General features: G+C 49.0%; 1 protein-coding gene across 2 annotated transcripts in view; it reads right to left on the reverse strand.

The window, feature by feature from the left end:
• Positions 1–1,762: 1,762 nt before the first annotated feature.
• LOC147113985 (homeodomain-interacting protein kinase 4-like) overlaps positions 1,763–22,152 on the reverse strand; it is a 71,095-nt gene continuing 50,705 nt past the window's right edge. Inside the window, exons 4-6 of one of the 2 annotated variants that reach the window (XM_085995455.1) lie at positions 6,458–6,512; positions 2,943–3,039; positions 1,763–2,080 (exon numbers count right to left, since the gene is read on the reverse strand). In XM_085995455.1, the coding sequence (XP_085851581.1) occupies positions 2,042–2,080; positions 2,943–3,039; positions 6,458–6,512 (191 nt within the window). In that variant the 3' untranslated portion in view covers positions 1,763–2,041. The remainder of the gene's footprint in view (positions 2,081–2,942; positions 3,040–6,457; positions 6,513–22,152) is intronic. The other variant, XM_085995456.1, reaches the window with a different exon arrangement.

The following is a 22,152-nucleotide window of genomic DNA, read 5'->3' on the forward strand; positions in this document are numbered from 1 at the left end:
CTATCTTCTATGTATCTATGTATCTATGTATAACATATGGATCAAGGGAGGATGTTAGTTTGCTTTCAGATAAGGGGAGTATAATTATAATCATACATTGTTTTCTATATAGGTACTGGATTTAAACTCAGGTAGTTGTAGCAGTGCTCATTATGTGATATGAGATTCTAAGTACAAAATTAGAAAATATGGTTAATTGAAGTGTCAAAGCAGCAATACAAATACTTACGTTATGTTCAACGATATTATTTAGAACTTCTGCCAATTCCAGGTCATCACCCAACAGAATCTTTTAATCCAGTACGGTAGTAAACTGGTTTAGATTGTGACTTAGAATACTGGTGGCATAAAGGCTTCAAAATCATGGGAGTCAAACAAGAGTTCATGTGACCCACTTTTAATACTTGGCTAAGTTGGTGGATTTAGTTCACTGACATAGGAACATATGAATTGCTAAAAGAAAAAAGACCAAGATCCATCTGGTTCACTTTCCAGCATCCTGGTAATCACATGATACAACGATAATGGAATTGTTAACTAATCATAGCAATCAATCTCTATCAAATCGTCTACAACAGACCCAGACATAACACAAGGAAAATAGCAGTGGTGGACAGCTTTGGGGACAGTCACCAGTTTCTCCCAATCATGCTACACTTACCACATGTCATGTCTCAAATTACTCATATACTGTATTCCAAAATGTTATTTTCTGAAAGAAATATAGCTAATTTGCATTTGAGTCAATCAACACTAACTGCTTCCACCTTACCCTAGGTAGCCTGTTCCATAGATTGACCACTTGCTCACTGAAATACTGTTTCCACCCATTAGTTTTGAATTTACCCCTCTTTGAGCACAGGTCGTGTCCTTTGGTTCTGCTGTCTGGACAAGGTGAAACAGCTTGTCATGGTCTACATTATCTAGACCCTTTAGAATCCTGAAAACAATTATATCACCTTTCAATCTTCGCATTTCCAGTGAGAACATGCCCAATTTACATAATCACTCGTTATAATCCAATCTCTCCGTCCCCTCAATCATTCTGGTTGCTCTCTTCTGTATCCTTTCAATATCTGCAAAATCCTTCTTGTACTGCAGTGACCAGAACTGTACACAGTATTCGAAGTGTGGTTGCACCAATGATTTATAAAGTGGCAGGATTATCTCACTAATTTGGCTCAATATTGACCATTTAATACATCCCAACATCTGATTTGATTTACTCACTGCCACCCAGCATTGTTGCAATAGCTTCAGTTTATTGACACTAATCATTTACTGCTGTGTTACGCCACATTGGAAAAATGGAGTAAAGTTATTACTGATTCAAAGTGACACTTGCGGCTGGACGTTATGCTTGGCAACAGTTTTGAAAGTTTCTCTCATATACCTTAAGATCAGAAAGTTCCAGTAGGAGTTGACAGAGCAAATCAAAAGTATAATTCATGAGCTAGTGAGGTATATTTTCATCTTTACCGCCTGGCAATTAAGCATTGTCTGGGCAGAGTGCGGAGAGGAAAATTGGGTGGGGAGCATGGGACGACTGTTAAAGAACCCACCAGATTCTCCTCTCTGTGCACTGTCCTAGCAATGCTTAACGTTTAGGGGGTAAAGTCAAAGTCTACCCAATCATGTTTAGAATGCACATAAAGTGGACTGTGCTGTCTCCAAGATGTGCGAAGACACATACGCTGAAAAAGAACAACCAATATTAGCAGAGTGAATGAGCAGTGAAAATAAGGCGACTACATGCAGAGAATAATGGAGATGGTAACTGATTTATTTCTAGGTATGTCACCAACACCACGACCAACACGCACATACATATAGTCATTAAAATCGTATTGCAATAGAAAATGGTGACTTTTTATTAAAAAAAATTCATTTCTTCAACTTTTTCATTAAAGCTCATAGAAATCAAAATACAGTAACCAAGTTCCTAAGGATACGAGTGATTACTAGCAATAAGTCCTCCTAATACTCAAACACCAGCAGCCCTTCACAGCCGTACCCAGTGTTCAGGTGGTCTCCTCTTGTCCTATGTTCCAGTTATTCTTTTTCCTGTGTATAATCCTGCCTGTATTATGAAATGATATCTGAAATTATTCCATCATTTAAAAATGAATTACAATGTTTAATTCAATGCCACAATAGCCTGTCTACTAACATCACTGGTGTGCTTTTAACCTCTAAGCCATCGCAGGAGGATTTCTCACCTTTATTGGCTCTTGGGTGCGGTCTAAATTGACAAGGGCATGTTCAGAGGCCTCACCTCACCAATGTCATTTGGTGTCCGGTTAGTTTGGATGGGAGCAAAGGTACAGTACTGTAACTGAAGATAGAACTCTTGATGATTTCCCCTCTTCCCCATTGGCAAAATACCTCATTTCTACTTAAAGCCACACCAGACAACGACCCAGCCAGGATCAGCAACTGCAATGTCACCGAAATGCCCAAGTGTAAATGTTAACTGCATCAAGGATTCGAACAGGTCCTACTCGTTAATATGAAAATACACAAATGTGCAGCACTACCCATGGCAAAAATCTGAGTTCAGTGATCAATCTTGTGCACTAATTCCACAATTCTTTAATGGTCTTGTGAGCCACTGTAGAATGAGACTTACTGACATCAATGATCAATCATACACTCAATTCCACTGGCCTGAAATAGACCAGAATGTTAATTTGGAACATTCTTTGTCAATAACTCCCCTGCTCTTCTTCGAATAGTGTTGTGGGTTCTATTACGTCCACCTGAGAGGCGAGAGTGCTACCACTTAGCCAAGGCTGACACTTGCTTGGACTATAGCCATAGTCCAATAGCTTGGAAATAACTTTTTGAAGACACCATGTTCAATAATTTAAAGCCTATCCCAGTCAGAGCATCAGTACTATCACTGAATGCAGCACTGGTTCTGTCAGTTGAATCTGTCTCACCAGCTTTTGGTTCTTCTGCTTCAGGAAATGCTTTCCAAGGCTATTCTGCCCATTGCAATCTTTCACGGTCTGGGTTTCACTTTTTGCTTTGTCAGCACTAAAAAAACAGTAATAATAAAAAGTGATTAAAGGCATGGGGGGAAAATTCGGTTACTTTGCGCCTCCCGCTAGTGCCCTAAAAGGGCACTAACGGGGCGCAAAGCAACTAACGCCTGGGTGCGGCGCTGCCAACGCCTTCCGTGAAATTCAGCGGGAGGTTAGCAGCAGCGGTAACCGTTAGCATCCCGCATCGCTGTGCTGCCGGTGATGACGTAATCGCTGTGCGCAGCGCCCTGCTCGCGCCCCGGCCGCAATCTTCGGTATCGCCCCCTGACTTACCACCGGACACTATGTCTGACAAGGTCAGGGGGGCTTACCTGCGGCCGGGGCGGCACAAATTAAAGGGGAGGTACCCTGCGGCCATTTTTGTTGCTGGCCGCCTGCCAGCTTCTGCCCCCATTGCCGTCCCCGGCCTCCTCAGCAGCCGCCCCCCCCCCCCCGCCCCGTGGAGTGCCGGTTGCGCTCCATGAGCCTGGCACTTCTCTTGAGTGCTGGGCTCTTTTGCTGGCACTCCGATCCCTGGTGGCCCAGTTGGGCCCCGGGTCACGCTGCGCTAGGCCCATCCCCTTTAAGAAGGGAAGGAAGGCCTGCAGTACCGCGGCACGTAACGCCATGATATTCCCTCACAGCGCCCCAAGAGGGAGGCAGGGCGCTTCTAGTAGCGCCCCACTTCCCTCTTGGGGCGCTACCGATGTATTTCAACCGCGGGGGCGCTCATTTTTTGGGATGCTAAAAGTAGTGCCCCAGCGAAGTTAGCGCCCCAAAGGGGGCGCGACTCAATTTTCCCCCATCATTTTATATATCACTCCCATATGAGCTCGTGGCTCAGTTGGTAGCACCCTTGCCTCTGACTCAGAAGGTTGTGGGTTCAAGTCCCACTTCAAGAGTGCAAAAATCTAGGTGACACTCCGGTGCAGTATTGAGGAAGTGATGCACTGTTGGAGGTGCTGTCTTTCAGATGAGATGTTAAACCGAGGCCCCATCTGCCCTGTCAGGTGGATGTAAAAGATCCCATGGCACTATTTTGAAGAAGAGCAGGGGAGTTATCCCTGGTGTCCTGGCCAATATTTATCCCTCAACCAACTAAAGCAGATTATCTGGCCATTATCACGTTGCTGTTTGTGGAAGCTTGCTGTGTGCAAATTATTATTACATTACAACAGTGACTCCACACACACAGAATCACACAGAATCCCCACAGTGCAGATAGAGGCCATTTCGGTCGGCCCACTTCAAAATAAAAGCACTTCATTGGCTGTAAAGCGTTTTGGGCTATATAAATGCAAGTCTTTCTTTTTTAAATAATTTTATATATCATTCCCATATGGTACAGGTTTGCTAGAACACCATCCTACCATGCATTGGTAGCATACCAATCTGGGCATTAATAAACTTCTGTGATACTGAGGAGACAATCCAATCAGAAACTGCACACAATGTGCAAAAGCCACATCTGGCACAATGCAGGCAAGTCCCATCTCGTACAGACTGTATGGCCCACAAATTCGGGTGTGGCCATTTTTGGGTGCTTGCCGGGGGGGGGCGGAGAGTTTGGGTTGTGCCAGAATTGTGAGGTCCGAGGCTCCCCAAATATTGGGCTTTGGGCCCCATTATAATAGAGTCATAGAGTTATACAGCACAGAAAGAGGCCCTTCAGCCCATCGTGTCCGCGCCGGCCATCAAGCCCTCTCTATTCTAATCCCATTTTCCAGCATTTGGTCCATAGCCTTGTATGCTATGGCGTTTCAAGTGCTCATCCAAATGCTTCTTGAATGTTGTGAGGGTTCCTGCCTCTATCACCCTTTCAGGCAGTGAGTTCCAGATTCCAACCACCCTCTGGGTGAAAAAGTTTTTCCTCAAATCCCCTCTAAACCTCCTGCCCCTTACCTTGAAACTATGCCCCCTGGTGATTGATTCCTCTACTAAAGTTCCATTCTATCTACCCTATCTATGCCCCTCATAATTTTGTACACCTCAATCAGGTCCCCCCTCAGCCTTCTCTGCTCTAAGGAAAACAACTCGGCGAGCAGCCACAGCCCGCTGGTGAAGAATAGTGCAAAATCGGCTCGCTGCTAGTGTCACAGCGACTCTCAGGTAAGTTGGTCTAGAAGTTGCATCAGGTCAGTGATCAGGGGTGGGTGGCAGGGAATGTGGAGCTGGGGATCGGGGGTCCGAGTATTGGTGGGGCATGAGGGAACACAAAGGCGGGGCCTAAGTTGGGGATCACAGAGGTCGGGGTCGCGGGGGTCAGGGATCGCATAGGATTGGTGCCGGGGGTGTCGGTTTCAGGGATCGGTGTTGGGGATCCCAGGGGCGGGGATCGTGTGGGCCGGGGGATCGGTGTTGGGGGTTGGTGATCCCGGGGGTTGGGGTCACGGGGGTCAGGGATCGCTGGGGTTGGTGTCAGGGGTGTCGGTGTCAGGGATCGGTGTTGGGGATCCCGGAGGCGGGGATCGTGTGGGTCGGGGGGTCGGTGTTCCCAGGGGTTGGGGTTGCGGGGGTCAGGGGTTTGGTGTAGTGGATTGCGGGAGAGAGGGGAGATTGGGGGTTGGGCTGGGACGATCAATGATGGGGAGGGGTTTTGGTAGCGACAGCGTTGGGGGAGAAGCAACAGCTATTGTGGCCTTTACTGTGGGGTCAGAATGAGCATTCCTGCTTCTCCTGGTTCCACGTTGCTAAGTTATTTACCTTGGGTGCAGCCCGCGATGGCATTGGTTGTTCAGGGCAAACCAATCTTGGAGAGGGAACCTCAAACAGACATTAAAGAAAAAGTGGCATAGGATCTATTACGTCCTCCTGAACAGGCAGATGGGGCCTCTACATAACATCTTATCTGAAAGACGGCACATGTGACGATGCAGTACTGCACTCGAGCGTAAGCCTAGATTTATGAGCTCAAGTCCTCAAGTGGATCTTGAAGCCAGATCTTCTGATGAAGCAAGAGATCGAGTCACTGATGTGACAGTTAGATGGACATATCTTTATTCAGGGACTATAAATAAGTCATTACAATACGATGCATTTTATTGTTACTGTGGGATCTTGATCTCTCTGCAGTGTGAGCACACTGACCACACGCCAAAAGTTAATAAAACATCATTAAAAATTAACCCACGGGTTTTCTTGGTTTTTTTCCTCATAAGCAGCCCTGTTGTTGAGTTCCCAGAAACTGCACCTGGCCCATCAAGACATTCTGTTTTCCACAGCAGTAAATGGGCAGTACTTTTCCAAAGCGAGCCCCCTGTTCTTGATGAAAGCGGCCACTACACTGGTACAGAATCTATCAATGGTTTTCCAATTTACCAATCAGATCTGGAGAATTATGAAGAAATGTGGGGACAGTTGGGGTAGGGCATGGAGAAAACAATGATACATTTGAAAGGAAAATATGCAAAGTATTGCATTACAGTACTTACTGCTTAAATCCATCCACAGAATGGTTTTCCGTTCCAATGGTTATGTTCCCATTTCCTAATGGTTAAAAAAGTACATACATAATATAGAAAATTCAACATGGTAAAAAGCTCACCTATAGTTACAGTTCTCAAGCCCACTATCATACAGCCTTGCATCCTTTCGTCCCATAGCAGTATAGACTCACTGTTCCACTGACCCACCCACTCATTGATCTTAAGGCTCAATGCCTCCCATTCTCACAGACCCTGTTCCACACACTCACACTTCTTACAGTTTCACTGTCCTGTGTCCTCATAGCCCCACATCCCAAAATCCTCAATGCCTCTTTGTGGCCCCACAACTTTGTAGTACCACATTCTCACCGCCCCAATATATCACTGCCCTTCTGTTCCACAACCTTGCAACCTAGTTATCCTGCATCCCAACAGTATATTTACTAATACATGGCAAATTAATAATTATACAACCTGTTAATATAAAGGTTTGCAGAATTGGTTTAAGTGCGCTGGAATTGTCCAGACTGACACACTTGACATTGGCACCTCAGACAGCTAAAGACAGTCTGGCAGTATAGAAAATACCAGGCACATGCAGATCGAATTGCCAGTTCATGACTTCAGCATGAGACTGGCCCAGAATTCCCCCGTTAAAGCATTTCACAAATGTATTGCTCTGCATACATCAGCTGCAGGTCAACTCTGCATCATAGCACAAGAGAAAGTCTTCAGCGTCTGGTCTCAATAAATTGATCAACTGAGTTAAGGACACCCAAATAAGTGTAAATAATTCTTTAAATAAATATTTGGACATTACAGGGTAGGATAAAGAAAAAAAGGGAGGCGTATGGCAGATACCGAGGGCTAAATACTGCAGAATCTTTAGAGGTGTACAGAAAGTGCAATTAAAAAGGATAATAGGAAAGCAAAGAGAGAGCATGAAAAATTCTTGGCAAGAAAAATCAAGGAAAACCCAAAGATGTTTTATAAATATATTAAGAGTAAGAGGATAACTAAAGAAAGGGTAGGGCCTATTAGAGATCATGAGGGTAATCTGTGTGTGAAGGCGGGAGACGTTGGTAGTGTTCTTAATGAATACTTTGCGTCTATTTTCACAAAGGAGAGGGGCGAAGCAGACATTGCTATCAGGGAGGAGGAGTGTGATACGCTTATCAATTACTTCATAAAAGGTGATGAGTCGAAGAAGAGATGATGAGTCGAAAGAAGAGATGAATAAGGCTTTTATTAGCTAAGAAGAGACCATGCTTCTTCGTGAGTGACTGAACAAGTCTGAACGAAACCCACACAGTGGTGGGTGGAGTCAGCTGAGGCATGCCTCCATACACAGCGCCACCCAGAGGTGGCAATATACAATACAGTGGTTTACCACATTCACCCCTTGTTTAATGTGAAGTCCGGCGGGGTGAAGGGTACTACAAGTTAAGTCTATCAGGAGGCCTTGTCTGACGTCCTGATCGTCGTGGTGGCGGCGGTGGTGTTGCAGCATCCGACGTCGGGTCTGGTGTCTGGGTGGTTGGCGAAGATTCCTGGGGCTTTGGCATGCCATCTGCAGGGGTTGGGTTGGGAGGGGTGGTGGGGGATAACAGTGGTAAGGGGGATAACGGTGGTAAGGGGGATAACGGTGGTAATTCAGGGGTACCCGAGGGTGCGAGATCTCGTATGGAGACCGTGTCCTCCCGCCCGTCTGGGTATGTCACCCAGGCATACTGGGGGTTGGCGTGTAGGAGGTGCACCCGCTCGACCAGGGGGTCCGTTTTATGCGTCCTCACGTGCCTCCGCAGTAGGACGGGCCCAGGAGAAGTCAACCATGCCGGTAGCGAGGTTCCCGATGTAGACTTCCGGGGGAAAACGAACATTTTCTCATGAGGGGTCGCATTAGTGGCAGTACAAAGCAGTGACCGAATGGAGTGAAGCGCTGCAGGGAGGACCTCCTGCCAGCGGGAGGTCGGAAGGCCCTTAGATTTTAGTGCTAAGAGGACTGCCTTCCAAACCGTCGCGTTCTCCCTTTCCACCTGGCCGTTCCCCCGGGGGTTGTAACTGGTGGTCCTGCTCGTGGCGATACCTCTTGTTAGCAGGTACTGCCGAAGTTCGTCGCTCATGAACGATGAGCCCCTGTCGCTATGTATATAGCTGGGGAACCCGAACAGAGCGAAGATGTCATTCAGACACTTGATGACCGTGGTACTGGTCATGTCTGGGCAAGGGATGGCAAAGGGGAAACGGGAGTACTCATCAACTATGTTGAGGAAGTACACATTGCGGTCAGCGGAGGGGAGGGGCCCTTTAAAATCGACGCTCAGGCGTTCGAAGGGGCGGGTGGCCTTGATCAGGCTTGCTCTGTCCGGCCTATAGAAGTGCGGTTTGCACTCGGCGCAGATTTGGCAGCTCTTGGTCATGGTCCTGACCTCCTCGATGGAGTAGGGCAGGTTACGGGATTTGATAAAATGGAAAAACCTGGTGACCCCCGGGTGGCAGAGGTCATTGTGGAGGGACTGCAGCCTATCACTCTGCGCGTTGGCGCATGTACCACGTGATAGGGCATCTGGGGGCTCATTGAGTTTCCCTGGCCGATACAAGATATCATAATTGTAGGTGGAGAGTTCGATTCTCCACCTCAAGATCTTGTCGTTCTTGATTTTACCCCTCTGCTTATTATTAAACATAAAAGCTACTGAACGCTGGTCAGTGAGCAGGGTAAATCGTTTCCCGGCCAGGTAATGCCTCCAGTGACGCACCGCTTCTACAATAGCCTGGGCCTCCTTTTCGACGGAGGAGTGTCTCGTCTCGGGGCCCTGGAGGGTCCTTGAGAAAAAGGCCACGGGTCTGCCCGCCTGGTTAAGGGTCGCGGCTAGGGCGAAGTCGGAGGCATCGCTCTCCACTTGGAAGGGGATGGACTCATCCACCGCGTGCATTGTGGCCTTCGCGATATCGTTCTTGATAAGAGTGAAGGCTGCACACGCCTCTGGTGTCAGGGGGAAGGAGGTGGCTTTGATGAGGGGCCTGGCTTTGTCTGCATAGAGGGGCACCCACTGGGCGTAGTAGGAGAAAAACCCCAGGCATCTCTTCAGTGCTTTTTGGCAGTGGGGAAGGGGTAGCTCCATTAGGGGGCGCATTCTGTCGGGGTCGGGCCCGATGACTCCGTTCTCCACCACGCAGCCGAGGATGGCCAGGCGCTTGGTGTGAAACATACATTTTTCCTTATTGTACGTTAGGTTCAGCCGTTGGGCCGTACGGAGGAAATTTGCTAGATTAACGTCGTGGTCCTGCTGGTCGTGGCCGCAGATGGTGACGTTATCCAAATAGGGGAAGGTTGCCCGCAGCGCGTTCTGGTCAACCATTCGGTCCATCTCCCTTTGGAAGACCGAAACCCCGTTGGTGACGCCGAAGGGGACCCTAAGGAAGTGGTAGAGGCGGCCGTTTGCCTCGAAGGCAGTATACTGGCGGTCCTCATGGCGGATGGGCAGCTGGTGGTACGCTGACTTAAGGTCGATGGTGGAGAATACTTTGTATTGCGCAATCTGATTGACCATATCAGATATGCGAGGGAGGGGGTACGCGTCCAGCTGGGTGTACCGGTTTATGGTTTGGCTGTAGTCGATTACCATGCGGCGTTTTGCAGTGGTTTTAACGACTACAACCTGGGCTCGCCAGGGGCTAGTGCTACCTTCGATAATGCCCTCCTTCAAGAGCCGCTCCACCTCAGAGCTGATAAAAGCTCTGTCCCCGGCACTGTACCGCCTGCTTTTGGTAGCGATGGGTTTACAGTCGCGGGTGAGGTTAGCGAACAGGGGAGGGGGGGGGACTTTTAATGTGGAAAGGCTGCAGGTGGTTTGCAGCGGGCGATTTAAAAGTTGTTGGTTGCAGACTGTGAGTGGGGGGAGGGGTCCACCGTATGCTAGTGTGACACTCTTAAGGTGGCACTGAAAATCCAACCCTAGCAGGACGGCAGCGCAAAGACGGGGCAGGACTAGCAGTTTAAATTTTTGATATTCAGTGCCCCCTACTGACAGGGTCACCACACAGTAGCCGCTGATGTCCATTGACTGGGACTTGGACGCCATAGAAATGCGATGGTGCGTTGGCAGAATCGTGAGGGAGTGGCTACGTACCGTGTCGGGGTGGACGAAACTCTCTGTGCTCCCGCTGTCGATCAGGCAACTGGTGGCGCGGCCGTTTACCGCGATATCCATCATGGAGCTGGATAGATGGTGAGGGTGGCCTTGATCCAGCGTCACGGAGGCCAGTATGTGGCTTAGTGAGTCACTATAGTCATCCGCCGAGACGGTGGTCGGTTCCGGTGACGAAATGGCGGTTGAGTGCATTGGATACGATGGCGGCGGATGCCATGCGGCCGGGGGTACACAAAATGGCGGATAAGATGGCTGCTCCCACGGCCCGCACGCTGCGCTGCTGGCTGGCTTCCCCTTGCAGGCATTAGCGTAATGGCCTTTCTTCCCGCAGCCCGAGCAGGTAGCTGTCTTAGCTGGGCAGTGCGCTCTGGGATGTTTTAACTGGCCACAGAAATAGCATTTTTGGGCCTGGTTACTGGGCATCGAAGCAGTTCTTACCGGAGGCTGCTGTCTCGGTTGGGTCGCTGCAGCGGTTGGTGCCGGGGGCGGCGGTCCCGTGTCCCACGGTTTCGATTGCCATGTCTCGGCGCCGTTACGGGGGTATGCCTCGAGGTTTCGGTGGGCCTCCTCTAACGAGAGCGCAAGGGCAATGGCCGTCTTCAGGTCGGGTTCCTTGCTTTCTAGCAGTCTCTGCCGGGTGTGGTCTGACTGGAGGCCCCTGACGAAGGCATCACAGGCGAGTCCCTGCGCGTGCTCCACAGCCGTTACCGCTTTACAATCGCAGTCTCTGCAGAGTGCCAGTAGCGCCCGTGCAAATGCCCCTACCGATTCTCCCGGTTGCTGCCTGCGGGATCCCAAGAGGTGTCGGGCGTAAATTGTGTTCACTGGGCGCGTATATTGCCCTTTTAGTAGCTCGAGGGCCGCCACGTACGTATTAGAGTCCCGGATTAGCATATATACTTGATGGCTCACCTGGGCGGTCAAAATTTTCAGTTTGTGATCCTCCTCTGTAACCTGTGAGATTGCGAGGAAGGATTCAAAGCAGCTCAGCCAGTGTTCAAACTTGGCTGATGCACCCACATCTTGAGGGTCGAGGTCCAGGCGTGGTGGTCTGAGGGCTCTCAGCAATGTCTGCTGTATCCGTTGCTGTTGTTGCTCCTCAGGTGTCGCCATTTAACTTTTAGCTAATAAAATTGATACGCTTATCAATTACTTCATAAAAGGTGATGAGTCGAAGAAGAGATGATGAGTCGAAAGAAGAGATGAATAAGGCTTTTATTAGCTAAGAAGAGACCATGCTTCTTCGTGAGTGACTGAACAAGTCTGAACGAAACCCACACAGTGGTGGGTGGAGTCAGCTGAGGCATGCCTCCATACACAGCGCCACCCAGAGGTGGCAATATACAATACAGTGGTTTACCACAGAGTGTGAAATATTAGATGAAATAAACATAGTGAGAGAAGAAGTATTAAGGGGTTTAGCAGCTTTAAAAGTGGATAAATCCCCAGGCCCGGATGAAATGTATCCCAGGCTGTTAAGCGAAGCAAAAGAGGAAATAGCAGAGGCCCTGACCATCATTTTCCAATCCTCTCTGGCTTCAGGTGTGGTGCCGGAGGACTGGAGGACTGCTAATGTGGTACCCTTGTTTAAAAAGGGAGAAAAGGATAGACCAAATAATTACAGCCATGGTGTGGAGATGCCCCTTGTGACCCCACCTCATTGTTCTTTGATGTAATGTTTTCCTGACTAACCTGTTTGGACACCATTCACACCTTTGATCGCTGTGATTATCTCTCTGCTGAGGTGTGGTAAATGGCAGTTAGAAAGATTACCTGTAATCATCTGGCATTATTCTCTGACTATATAAGCTGTGTCTTTATGCATCTCTCCACTTCACCTGACGAAGGAGCAGCGCTCCGAAAGCTTGTGATTTCAAATAAAACTGTTGGACTATAACCTGGTGTTGTGTGACTTCTTACAAATAATTACAGGCCAGTCAGCCTAACCTCGGTGGTGGGAAAATTATTGGAAAGAATTCTGAAGGACAGGATAAATCTTCATTTAGAAAGACACGGATTAAACAAGGATAGTCAGCACGGATTTGTTAAGGGAAGGTCGTGTCTGACATACTTGATTGAATTTTTTGAGGCGGTAACAAGGAGGATAGATGAGGGTAGTGCATTTGATGTATTGTATATGGACTTTAGCAAGGCTTTTGATAAGGTTCCACATGGCAGACTGGTCACGAAGTTAAGCCCATGGGATACAGGGCAAAGTATCAAGTTGGATTCAAAACTGGCTCGGAGGCAGGAAGCAGAAGGTAATGGTTGATGGGTGTTTTTGTGACTGGAAGGCTGTTTCCAGTGGGGTTCCGCAGGGCTCAGTACTAGGTCCCTTGCTTTTTGTGGTGTATATCAACGATCTAGACTTTGAAGAGATCGCAATGTCTCTGTTTGAAGAATGGACTCAGTCGAGAATATTTGTGGACTTTATAGGCTGAGGGTGTTTTCCCTGTGGTGGGATCGCCCTGTGCAGATGCGTGGGGGACTGGTTTGTTAAAACTCCAGAGAATGCATGGCAATTGGCTGTGACAAAAGAACTGGCAGTCATCCAGAATGTATGGGTTCGTCCGACAGTCCTGGAAAAAGGAAGGGGGCCATTGAACTTGAACTTATTAGAAAGCCACTCTAATATGCAAAAGCACTTCTCACCTCCATTTCAGAAGAGAAGCAGAACAATGAACCCACTAGCTTCAGCCAGCCGAAGAGGAGCCAGTTTTTCCCAACACAAAGACCGAAAGATACGTCCCAGACTTAGGGTCATTAATCCAATCACAGAATACTCATGGGTCCGATGATGACCCATCACTGATTAAGCACCGGAGTGCTTAGAAACAAAAGGATTTTAAAGATTGGCGGGAAAGATAGGGGTAGCCAGACTCCTATAAAGATAGACTCTTTCCCACCATTCTCTCTCTCTCACTCCCGCTCCAACAAGATCGACCTAACAAGAAGTACCAGAGAAGCTGCCGAGTGGAGCGATCGAAACTGACCACGTGTGGGGGTAAGCACAGTCTCGAGTGTCCCAAGCTGGTAACCCGTGAGCTATAAGGGCTCAGAGTTTCTCAGAAGTGAAGTTTTTGGGCTATTCCGAGGGTGGGAGCTTCGTTTGGTTCAGCCAGGTGAAGGGGTTTATGCGACTGGGTAATTCATTGGTAGTGGTGGAATTAGAGTCCACCATAGCAACAAGGGAATTACTGCTTGTTATAGTCCCCAGTTTTGTACTGTATGTATGTTGTTTGTAACCTGGATTTTATTCTCCACAGAGACAGTGATTTCGTTTAGTAGTGCATGTTTTAGCCAGTGTATGTTAGACCAAATAAATATAAGTTTGATTTTTCACCGAAGCATTCCTGTCCGTGACTTATTCCATTTACACTCTGAATAATAATTCCCGGGTATAGAACTTTTGTAAGGTGGGGGTGATTCGAACCATCCATCTAGTAATTGGGCTAGGATCAAAAACCGCTTACACCTCTTGGCGACCAGCGGCAGGACCTGGGTTAAAGGAGTGTAAATCAGTTTTGGACAGCGTTTCTGATGAAAGTTCCCAAATGGAGAAAAGGATTTCTTCATATGTGTTTAAGAAGGTTAACATCACTAAGAAGTGGGTGCTAGGCTTGTTGCATGCTGAGCGTCCGGTGGACGCAGCGGCAGAATGGACGGAGGGCAAGGAGCATAGGCACAGCATTGAAAAGGCGATATGGCCCGTCTGCCTACAAAGACAAGTCCAACTGCTAGATAAGCAGGTGGCTAAGTTAGAGGCAGAGCTCAGGGAGTCCGAGGCACAGTCAGATGCAAGGGCTGTAGTAGGGAGCAGATTATGCACAGAGCTAAGGGATGAGAAGCAGGGAAGAATAAGCCAGGAGGAAACCTTCCGTAACCATAAGGATATCCTGCAATTCCAGGTAACTGAGGCAAAGGGGAACGAGAGGGTGGTTAGGGAGGAGAACGCTCGCTTGTCGAGTGAGGTAAAGTTGCTGGGAGAGTAGTTGAAGGATATTCAGGTGGCATACAGATTCGCCAGTGCTGGAGGGTTTGATACGGGTAATCATGGTCCTTGCCAGGAGCAGATCCAGAATTTGACCGATGCTCTATCTAAGGCCAAAGGGATGGTCTGCTTGGTAGCTCCGGGAGTGGCCTGGGTAGATGAGGAAGAGCAGGAGGGAGATAAGGAGGACTGTGAGGCAGAGGAGAACGCTCGACCACCGCCCAAAGTGCCGGGACCAGGACCCATGTGCCCTGTCCGGCAGTGGAAATACAGTGCGCCCATAGACGGTCAAGAGCAAGGAGCATTGCAGAGTGACTTTGTGGTCCCGTATACGACCCCCCAGCTGCAGGCAATGGTCTCTAACCTGACCAAGCTGACCAGCACAGGGGACCCATCTGTCCATTTTACAGATGTGGAGTAGGTGGGGGGGGGGGGATTAATAATTGTAACGAAGCTGAGACAACCAAATCACTTTTATTTTCCCTGGATAGTAGGTTGTACCAGTCGCTCTCAGCGGGTAGCAAGAGGGGGCAGGGTACGTTAGAGGGGATAAAGGATGACATCCTAAAGGCTATGGGCTTCAATCATGGAAGTCCCTTCTCCCAAGTGAAAAGGACACTGCAGTCAGTTGGGGAGGCACCGCAGGCTTTCGCGGACAGGCTTTGGCCCGTCTACTGGAGTGCCTGTGAGGGGGTGCCTGACCGGGCGCAGCTGCAGGGGGAACCTAGTACTCATTGGCTGAGGACCCTGGTGGCGAACAGCCTGCCCAGGATCAAGGCCAAAGCAGAGGGGTGTTTCGATTCCAGGGATCCCCAGACCACAGAAGAGTGTGAGATCCGGCAGTTAACTCTCTCTTTTAAGACTGGTAGGGGTGAGGATGACAAACCAAAGGGCAGAGTACACGAGTTAAAACCTAGTGGAGGCAACGTTAGAAGAGAGTGGCGCCAGGAAGGGGGTAGCTCAGAGAAGAAGCAGGGTTGTTAGAGGTGCGGGAGTAAAGGGCACTGGAGGAAAGACTGCCCAGTCTCTGACAAAAGGAGCGGGAAAGGGGATCCTACAGCGTCAGTGCAGAAAGCTGCAGCTGTGGCAGGAAGCAGCACTGATCCATTCTTGGTATTAGTGGCTGCTCTCCGCGCAGTCTTTCCTGCAGGGCAGGGTAGGGTGGACTTGGCAGCGGGCAGCGAACTCCCATCCGCCCCGAACAATCCCGACCCATGACTAGGGGCTTCTCAGCCCATTTACCTGTGCCCACTAAGTTATGATGCTTGGAAGAGACCATACGTGAAGATGGGGTTGGAGAAGGTGCAAGGGACTTATCTGCTGGACAATGGAGCTTCAAGCACCATTGTCTATGCGGATAACCCGACCACATCACCTCTATTGAGTGGGGTCCCATATAACTTAGTAGGGTTCACCGGGAACGAACAGGCTGGGTCTTTCTCCATCCCGCTAGCCATCGATCAGGGTACACTCCATACGGAGTGGAAATGTGTCCTGATGCGGTGGGAGCGGGAGGAATAGGCATTTTGGGGGCAGACTTCATACTGGCCCACAAGATATTGGTGGATTTCCGGAATCACTGTCTTTGGGGGGCAGTATGTACGGGAAAGGAGAAGGAGGTGGTAGTTATACCAGGGAAGCAAGGCAAGGGATCCGTGTGTATGATGAAGTCCAAGGGTAGTTATGACCTTGAACTTTTGGTCACTTCTACCCCAGCGGAGTACATAGCGGATGTGCGAGCCAACCTCGCAGCATTCGCTACACACAAGCACGACTGTGGGAGGGTAATAGGGGTGGAGGTCAGAGTAGAAGAAGACCCCATGGGCCGACCACAGAAACAGTACAACTTCCCCAGAGAGGCAGAGGCGAATTTAGAAACGGCATTGGGATCACTGGTTGAGCAGGGTGTGTTGCGACCCATGTGAACTCTCCCGATTTGGCCAGCTAGGAAACCGGACAATTCGCGGAGAGCCACTGTGGACTATCGGGTTCTTAACAAGAACATCCCAGCCTGTGCCCCCACCGTCGCAGCCGTAGCCGACCTGATCGGGAGTATCCCAGCATCCGCGAAAACATTCACGGTGCTGGACATTTCGAATGGATTCTGGTCTATCCCTCTCAAAAGGGAGGAACAGTATAAGTTCGCATTCACTTTCAAGGGTCAGCAGTACACATGGACCTGCCTTCCCCAAGGGTTTCACAACAGTCCTATTTTCCACCAATGTATGGTCAACTGTTTAAAAGGGTTCAGCAGACCACAGTGGCTTGTGCAGTACGTGGACGACCTGCTTTTGTCCTCCAATGAGGGGGAGGAGCATGGCCCACTGCTGGCTGAACTGCTGAGTCTGTTAAAGGAAGCTGGGTTCAAGGTTAATCCCAAGAAAGCACAGATCGGCCAGCAGGAAGTAAAATTCCTCGGGCTGACCGTGCGTGCTGGGGAGAGGGCCATCGATGAGGTAAAAAGGAAGGCGGTACACGAGCTACCTGCCCCGACCATGGTAACGGGGATAAGATCCTTCCTGGGACTCACAGGGTACTGCAGGGATTTCATAGAGGACTATGCCGCTACAGCAGCTCCTCTACTCCAGCTCCTCCACAAGGGAGTGGGCTGGGAGTGGGATGAGGACTGCATGGCAGCTTTTAGTCATCTGAAGAGAGATCTGCAGACCGCACCAGCTTTAGGAGCGATTGATGGGGGGAAAGGAGTTCTTTTTGGAGGTAGCTGCCACAGGGGACAGTTTGAGCACAGTGCTGCTCCAGGAGCAGCATGGCAAGCTGAGGCCTGTGGTATACTCATCAAGAATCCTCACAGATGTAGAGAGGGGGTACTCCAATTGTGAGAGGCACCTGCTTGCCACACATTGGGTCATGAGGAGATCACAAATCTTCACGGGGGCGTCCCTGATAACTCTCTTAACCCATCATACACCCACTCAGATGCTTCTGGATGGGAGGATAAAGGATGGCACGGTGAGCAGTACACGCATTGCTCGCTGGACTTTATTGCTCTCTCAGATGAATTTGAGTGTGAAAGGCCTCTGTGAGCCCAAGCTCGCCGCAAATTTGATCTACCCAGGGGTGGCCCACAAATGTTCTGTTGAAGGGGTATGGGACGTAGACATAGGGTTTCAGGCTGGGATCCATCCCACAGGCCGCGAGATCTATGTAGACGGGTCCAGTACAGTGGTGGCCGGGGAGCGACTCACTGAATGCGGGATTTTTGACCCAAAGGCAGGCATTGCCAAGGCCATTAAACTCCCGAGCACCATGAGCGCCTAGCACGCTGAACTGTTGGTGGAGGTGTATGTGGTTACCCACCCCGAAGAGTTCCCTACACCCTATATGATTTGCTCGGACAGCATGTTCACTTGCAATTCGTGTACAGAATATTTAGCCATTTGGTCTCGTCGCGGGTTCACATCTGCAGACGGGAAATCCCTAGCAACCAAGCCATTGCTGCGACAGATTCTAACATCGATAGGAACCATGGGGGATTTCTATATCCACAAAGTCAACGCCCATTCTAAGGCGGAACCCCATGCGGAGGGCAATCAGCAGGCTGACGTGCTGGCCAAAGAGGGTGCTCGAACGGGCACGTTTTTGGCTCCATATGGGTCGAGTCTGGTAGCAGCGATCAGAGACAGAGGTGGGACCCAAGGGAGTGCAGGGGTAGCATTGGCCCCGGACCTAAAGATGGTTCAGACACGGGATACCGCCCTAAAGACTGTTCTGGAGATGCTGGCTAAGGGAGATAACGTAGAGGGTCCATATGGAGTGGCAGGTATTACGGTAAAGGAAGAAGCCTTCCCATGCCGAACAGCCACAGCTTTGGGGACCGCAAGGATTCTAGTGAGAGAAGTGTTCTCTAGGTGGGGGCTACCACAGTATGTGGAGTCTGATCAGGGGAGTTACTTCACAGGGGCAGTCATGCAGGCGACCCTGAAGATGCTAGGTGTAGAGGGTAAAAGCGGGTGTGTCGATCGCGTTTAGCAGGCGATGGCAGGACGCCGGAGGTGGGATCGGTTGGGATCAAAGTGTGGACTCCTGTGTGATCCCAAAACCCCCGAACACCATCAACGCCACAGAGCTCATCTCATACACCAGGAAGCCCCTGCTCAGAGCCCCGACGGTACAGATGACTGTAGATGAGTGTCCCACCACCACCAGGGGTCCGGGGAATGGGTTGGTGTTAGTCCCTACTGACAAAGTGTTGTTTCAGAACGTGCACTACGCCATGGCATCCGTGATCCTGAACCTGACTGAAGTCCATCTGCCTGTGTGGTGTCCAAGGAAGATGGAGAAGCTTTATGAAGCGCTGTTAAAAGCAGGTTTCAGGAATTTTATGAACTGGACTATGGAAATGTAGAGAAAGAACAGCTTTATAATCTGAATGTTGGGGATAGTGTGGGGTCCGGGAGGCAGAGAAGAGGGACCTGGAACGATGTAGCCACAGCGTTCAGTACAGGAACGGGTATTGTTGAGCTCTCCCAGAAACATTTTTACACTTTAGAGCAAAAGACAGTAGAAGTGGGGGAGGAGATCAAGGGGATTGTCTCGCCACCATGGTGGGACATCGGTCTGAGTATAGAGATTCCCCCCTGGATTTGCATCTGTTCCCATGCATTAGTTATCATACAATTGTTGCGTGTAAGCTACTTGTTTTACACCAGCTGCAGGCGACGGAGCCAGATGCTCCAAGCGCGGTGGCAAGGGGTGTTAGATCGATCCGGAAAGGTGTAATTGATTTATGTTGATGATGGTTTCTCCCTGCCAAAACTTGTAATGTACCAAAGTTCTGTAAACAAGTATATTGAATTCTGGTTATAGTTTTACACTCTGTATTGCGCGATGTGCGCTGTTGCATTTTTGGTGATGTGTTACCACCTGTCAATGCTGTACTGTGTGATGTGCGCGGTGACTTTTTGGTAACGTCCTGTGGATCTTATTAATTTTCTGTATTTTGACTTGAAGTTTGTCGGTGGGAATTGGAACCCAGCCGTTTCAATGTGTTAAGTACCTGTTTCACTGATGTTTTGACTCGGTAGAAGGGAACTATGACACGCAGTAAGGGGTACAGTTCTGGGGTTTTAAAACGTAAAAACAGGGAAACAGCTTCACTTGTGGGAGACTTTGGCCTTTGCTCTCTCGTCGAGTGATGCTTTGTGGAAAGAAAAGCATCAAACGGGGGACTGAAGAGATCGCAAAGTCTCTGTTTGAAGAATGGACTCAGTCGAGAATATTTTTGTGGACTTTATGGGCTGAGGGTGTTTTCCCTGTGGTGGGATCACCCTGTGCAGATGCGTGGGGGACTGGTTTGTTAAAACTCCAGAGAACGCATTGCAGTTGGCTGTGACAAAAGAACTGTCAGTCATCCAGAATGTATGGGTTCGCCCAACAGTCCTGGAAAAAGGAAGGGGGCCATTGAACTTGAACTTATTAGAAAGCCACTCTAATATGCAAAAACAAAAGGATTTTAAAGATTGGCAGGAAAGATAGGGGTAGCCAGACTCCTATAAAGATAGACCCTTCCCCACCATTCCCTCTCTTTCTCGCTCCCGCTCCAACAAGATCGACCTAACAAGAAGTACCAGAGAAGCCGCTGAGCGGAGCGATTGAAACCGACTGCGTGTGGGGGTAAGCACAGTCTCGAGTGTCCCAAGCCAATAACCCGTGAGCTGTAAGGGCTCAGAGTTTTCTCAGAAGCGAAGTTTTTGGGCTATTCCGAGGGTGGGAGCTTTGTTTGGTTCAGCCAGGCGAAGGGGTTTATGCGATTGGGTAATTCGTTGGTAGGGGTGGAATTAGAGTCCACCATAGCAACAAGGGAATTACTGCTTGTTATAGTCCCCAGTTTTGTACTGTATGTATGTTGATTGTAATCTGTATTTTATTCTCCACAGAGAGTGATTTCGTTTAGTAGTGCATATTTTAGCCAGTGTATGTTAGACCAAATAAATATAAGTTTGATTTTTCACCGAAGCATTCCTGTCTGTGACTTATTCCATTTACACTCTGAATAATAATTCCCGGGTATAGAACTTTCGTAAGGCGGGGGCGATTCAAACCGTCCGACTTGCAATTGGGCTAGGATCAAAAACCGCTTACAACTTGAATATAGGGAGTATGATTAAGAAGTTTACAGATGATACTAAAATCGGCTGTGTGGTTGATACTGAAGAAGGAAGCTGTAGACTGCAGGAAGATATCAATAAATTGGTCGGGTGGGCAGAACAGTGGCAAATGGAAATCAATCCGGAGAAGTGTGAGGTAATGCATTTGTGGAGGGCTAACAAGGAAAGGGAATACACATTAAATGGTAGGATATTGAGTAGTGTACAGGAACAAAGGGACCTTGGAGTGCATGTCCACAGATCCCTGAAGGTAGCAGGCCAGGTAGACAAGGTGGTTAAGAAGGCATACAGAATGCTTGCCTTTATTAGCCGTGGCATAGAATACAGGAGCGGGGAGGGGGGGGGTTATGCTTCAACTGTATAAAACACTAGTTAGGCCTCAGCTAGAGTACTGCGTGTAGTTCTCATCACCACATTACAGGAAGGATGTGATTGCACTAGAGAGGGTACAGAGGAGATTTACAAGGATGTTGCCGGGAGTAGAGAATCTTAGCTATGAGGAAAGACTGGATAGGCTGGGTTTGTCTTCCTTGGAACAGAGGAGGCTGAGGGGAGACCTTATTGAGGTGTATAAAATTATTAGGGGCCTAGATAAAGTGGATAGAAAGGACCTATTTCCCTTAACAGAGGGGTCAAAAACCAGGGGGCACAGATTTAAAGTAATTGGTGGAAGGTTTAGAGGGAATTTGAGGGGAAATGTCTTCATCCAGAGGATTGTGGGGGTCTGGAACTCACTGCCTGAAAGGGTGGTAGAGGCAGAAACCCTAACCACATTTAAAAAGTACTTGGATGTGCACTTGGGATACTGTAACCTGCAGGGCTACGGACCAAGAGCTGGGAAGTGGGATTAGGCTGGATAGCTCTTTGTTGGCCGGCACGGACACGATGGGCTGAAATGGCCTCCTTCCGTGCTGTAACTTTCTATGATTCTAACCTCTGGCCACTTGCTCAGCTTGTTTTGCTGCACTATAGGCTAAAAATTCGATTGCATAGCGCCCGTTGTTTGGGCGCTACGGGTGCCGTTTTGGGTTGAAAATGGCGTCCAAGCCGCACACGCACAATTCTGGTGTGGGCCGTGCGGGACGCCATCTTGGCGAGGGCCTTAGTGTTGGTGCTGGGAGCGTGCGCCAGAAGTATGCAGAGTAGGAAGATTGTGACATCAATCAGCGTGCAAAACTGATTTGACGCCAGCGCTGCCAGTTTCATTGTCAATGATAGAAATGACGCCCTGTATTAACCTCCCACAGCTGAACATGCGTTCAGCAACTGCAAGGACCCCCTACCAGCAATATTTAAAGTGATTATCAACCACACTCAGGTCAGTTGCTGATTAATTTCTACTGGCTCTGTGTAAGTTTGTGGAAGTGCTTGAAGCTTTCTAGAGTTGTTTAAAGTTGGTGAGGTGACAGGGGGTGGTGCTGCAAGTGG

The sequence above is a fragment of the Somniosus microcephalus genome, chromosome 8, assembly GCF_052327205.1.
Source record: "Somniosus microcephalus isolate GS21.2 chromosome 8, FLI_Smic_1.0, whole genome shotgun sequence".
Lineage (NCBI taxonomy): Eukaryota > Metazoa > Chordata > Chondrichthyes > Squaliformes > Somniosidae > Somniosus > Somniosus microcephalus.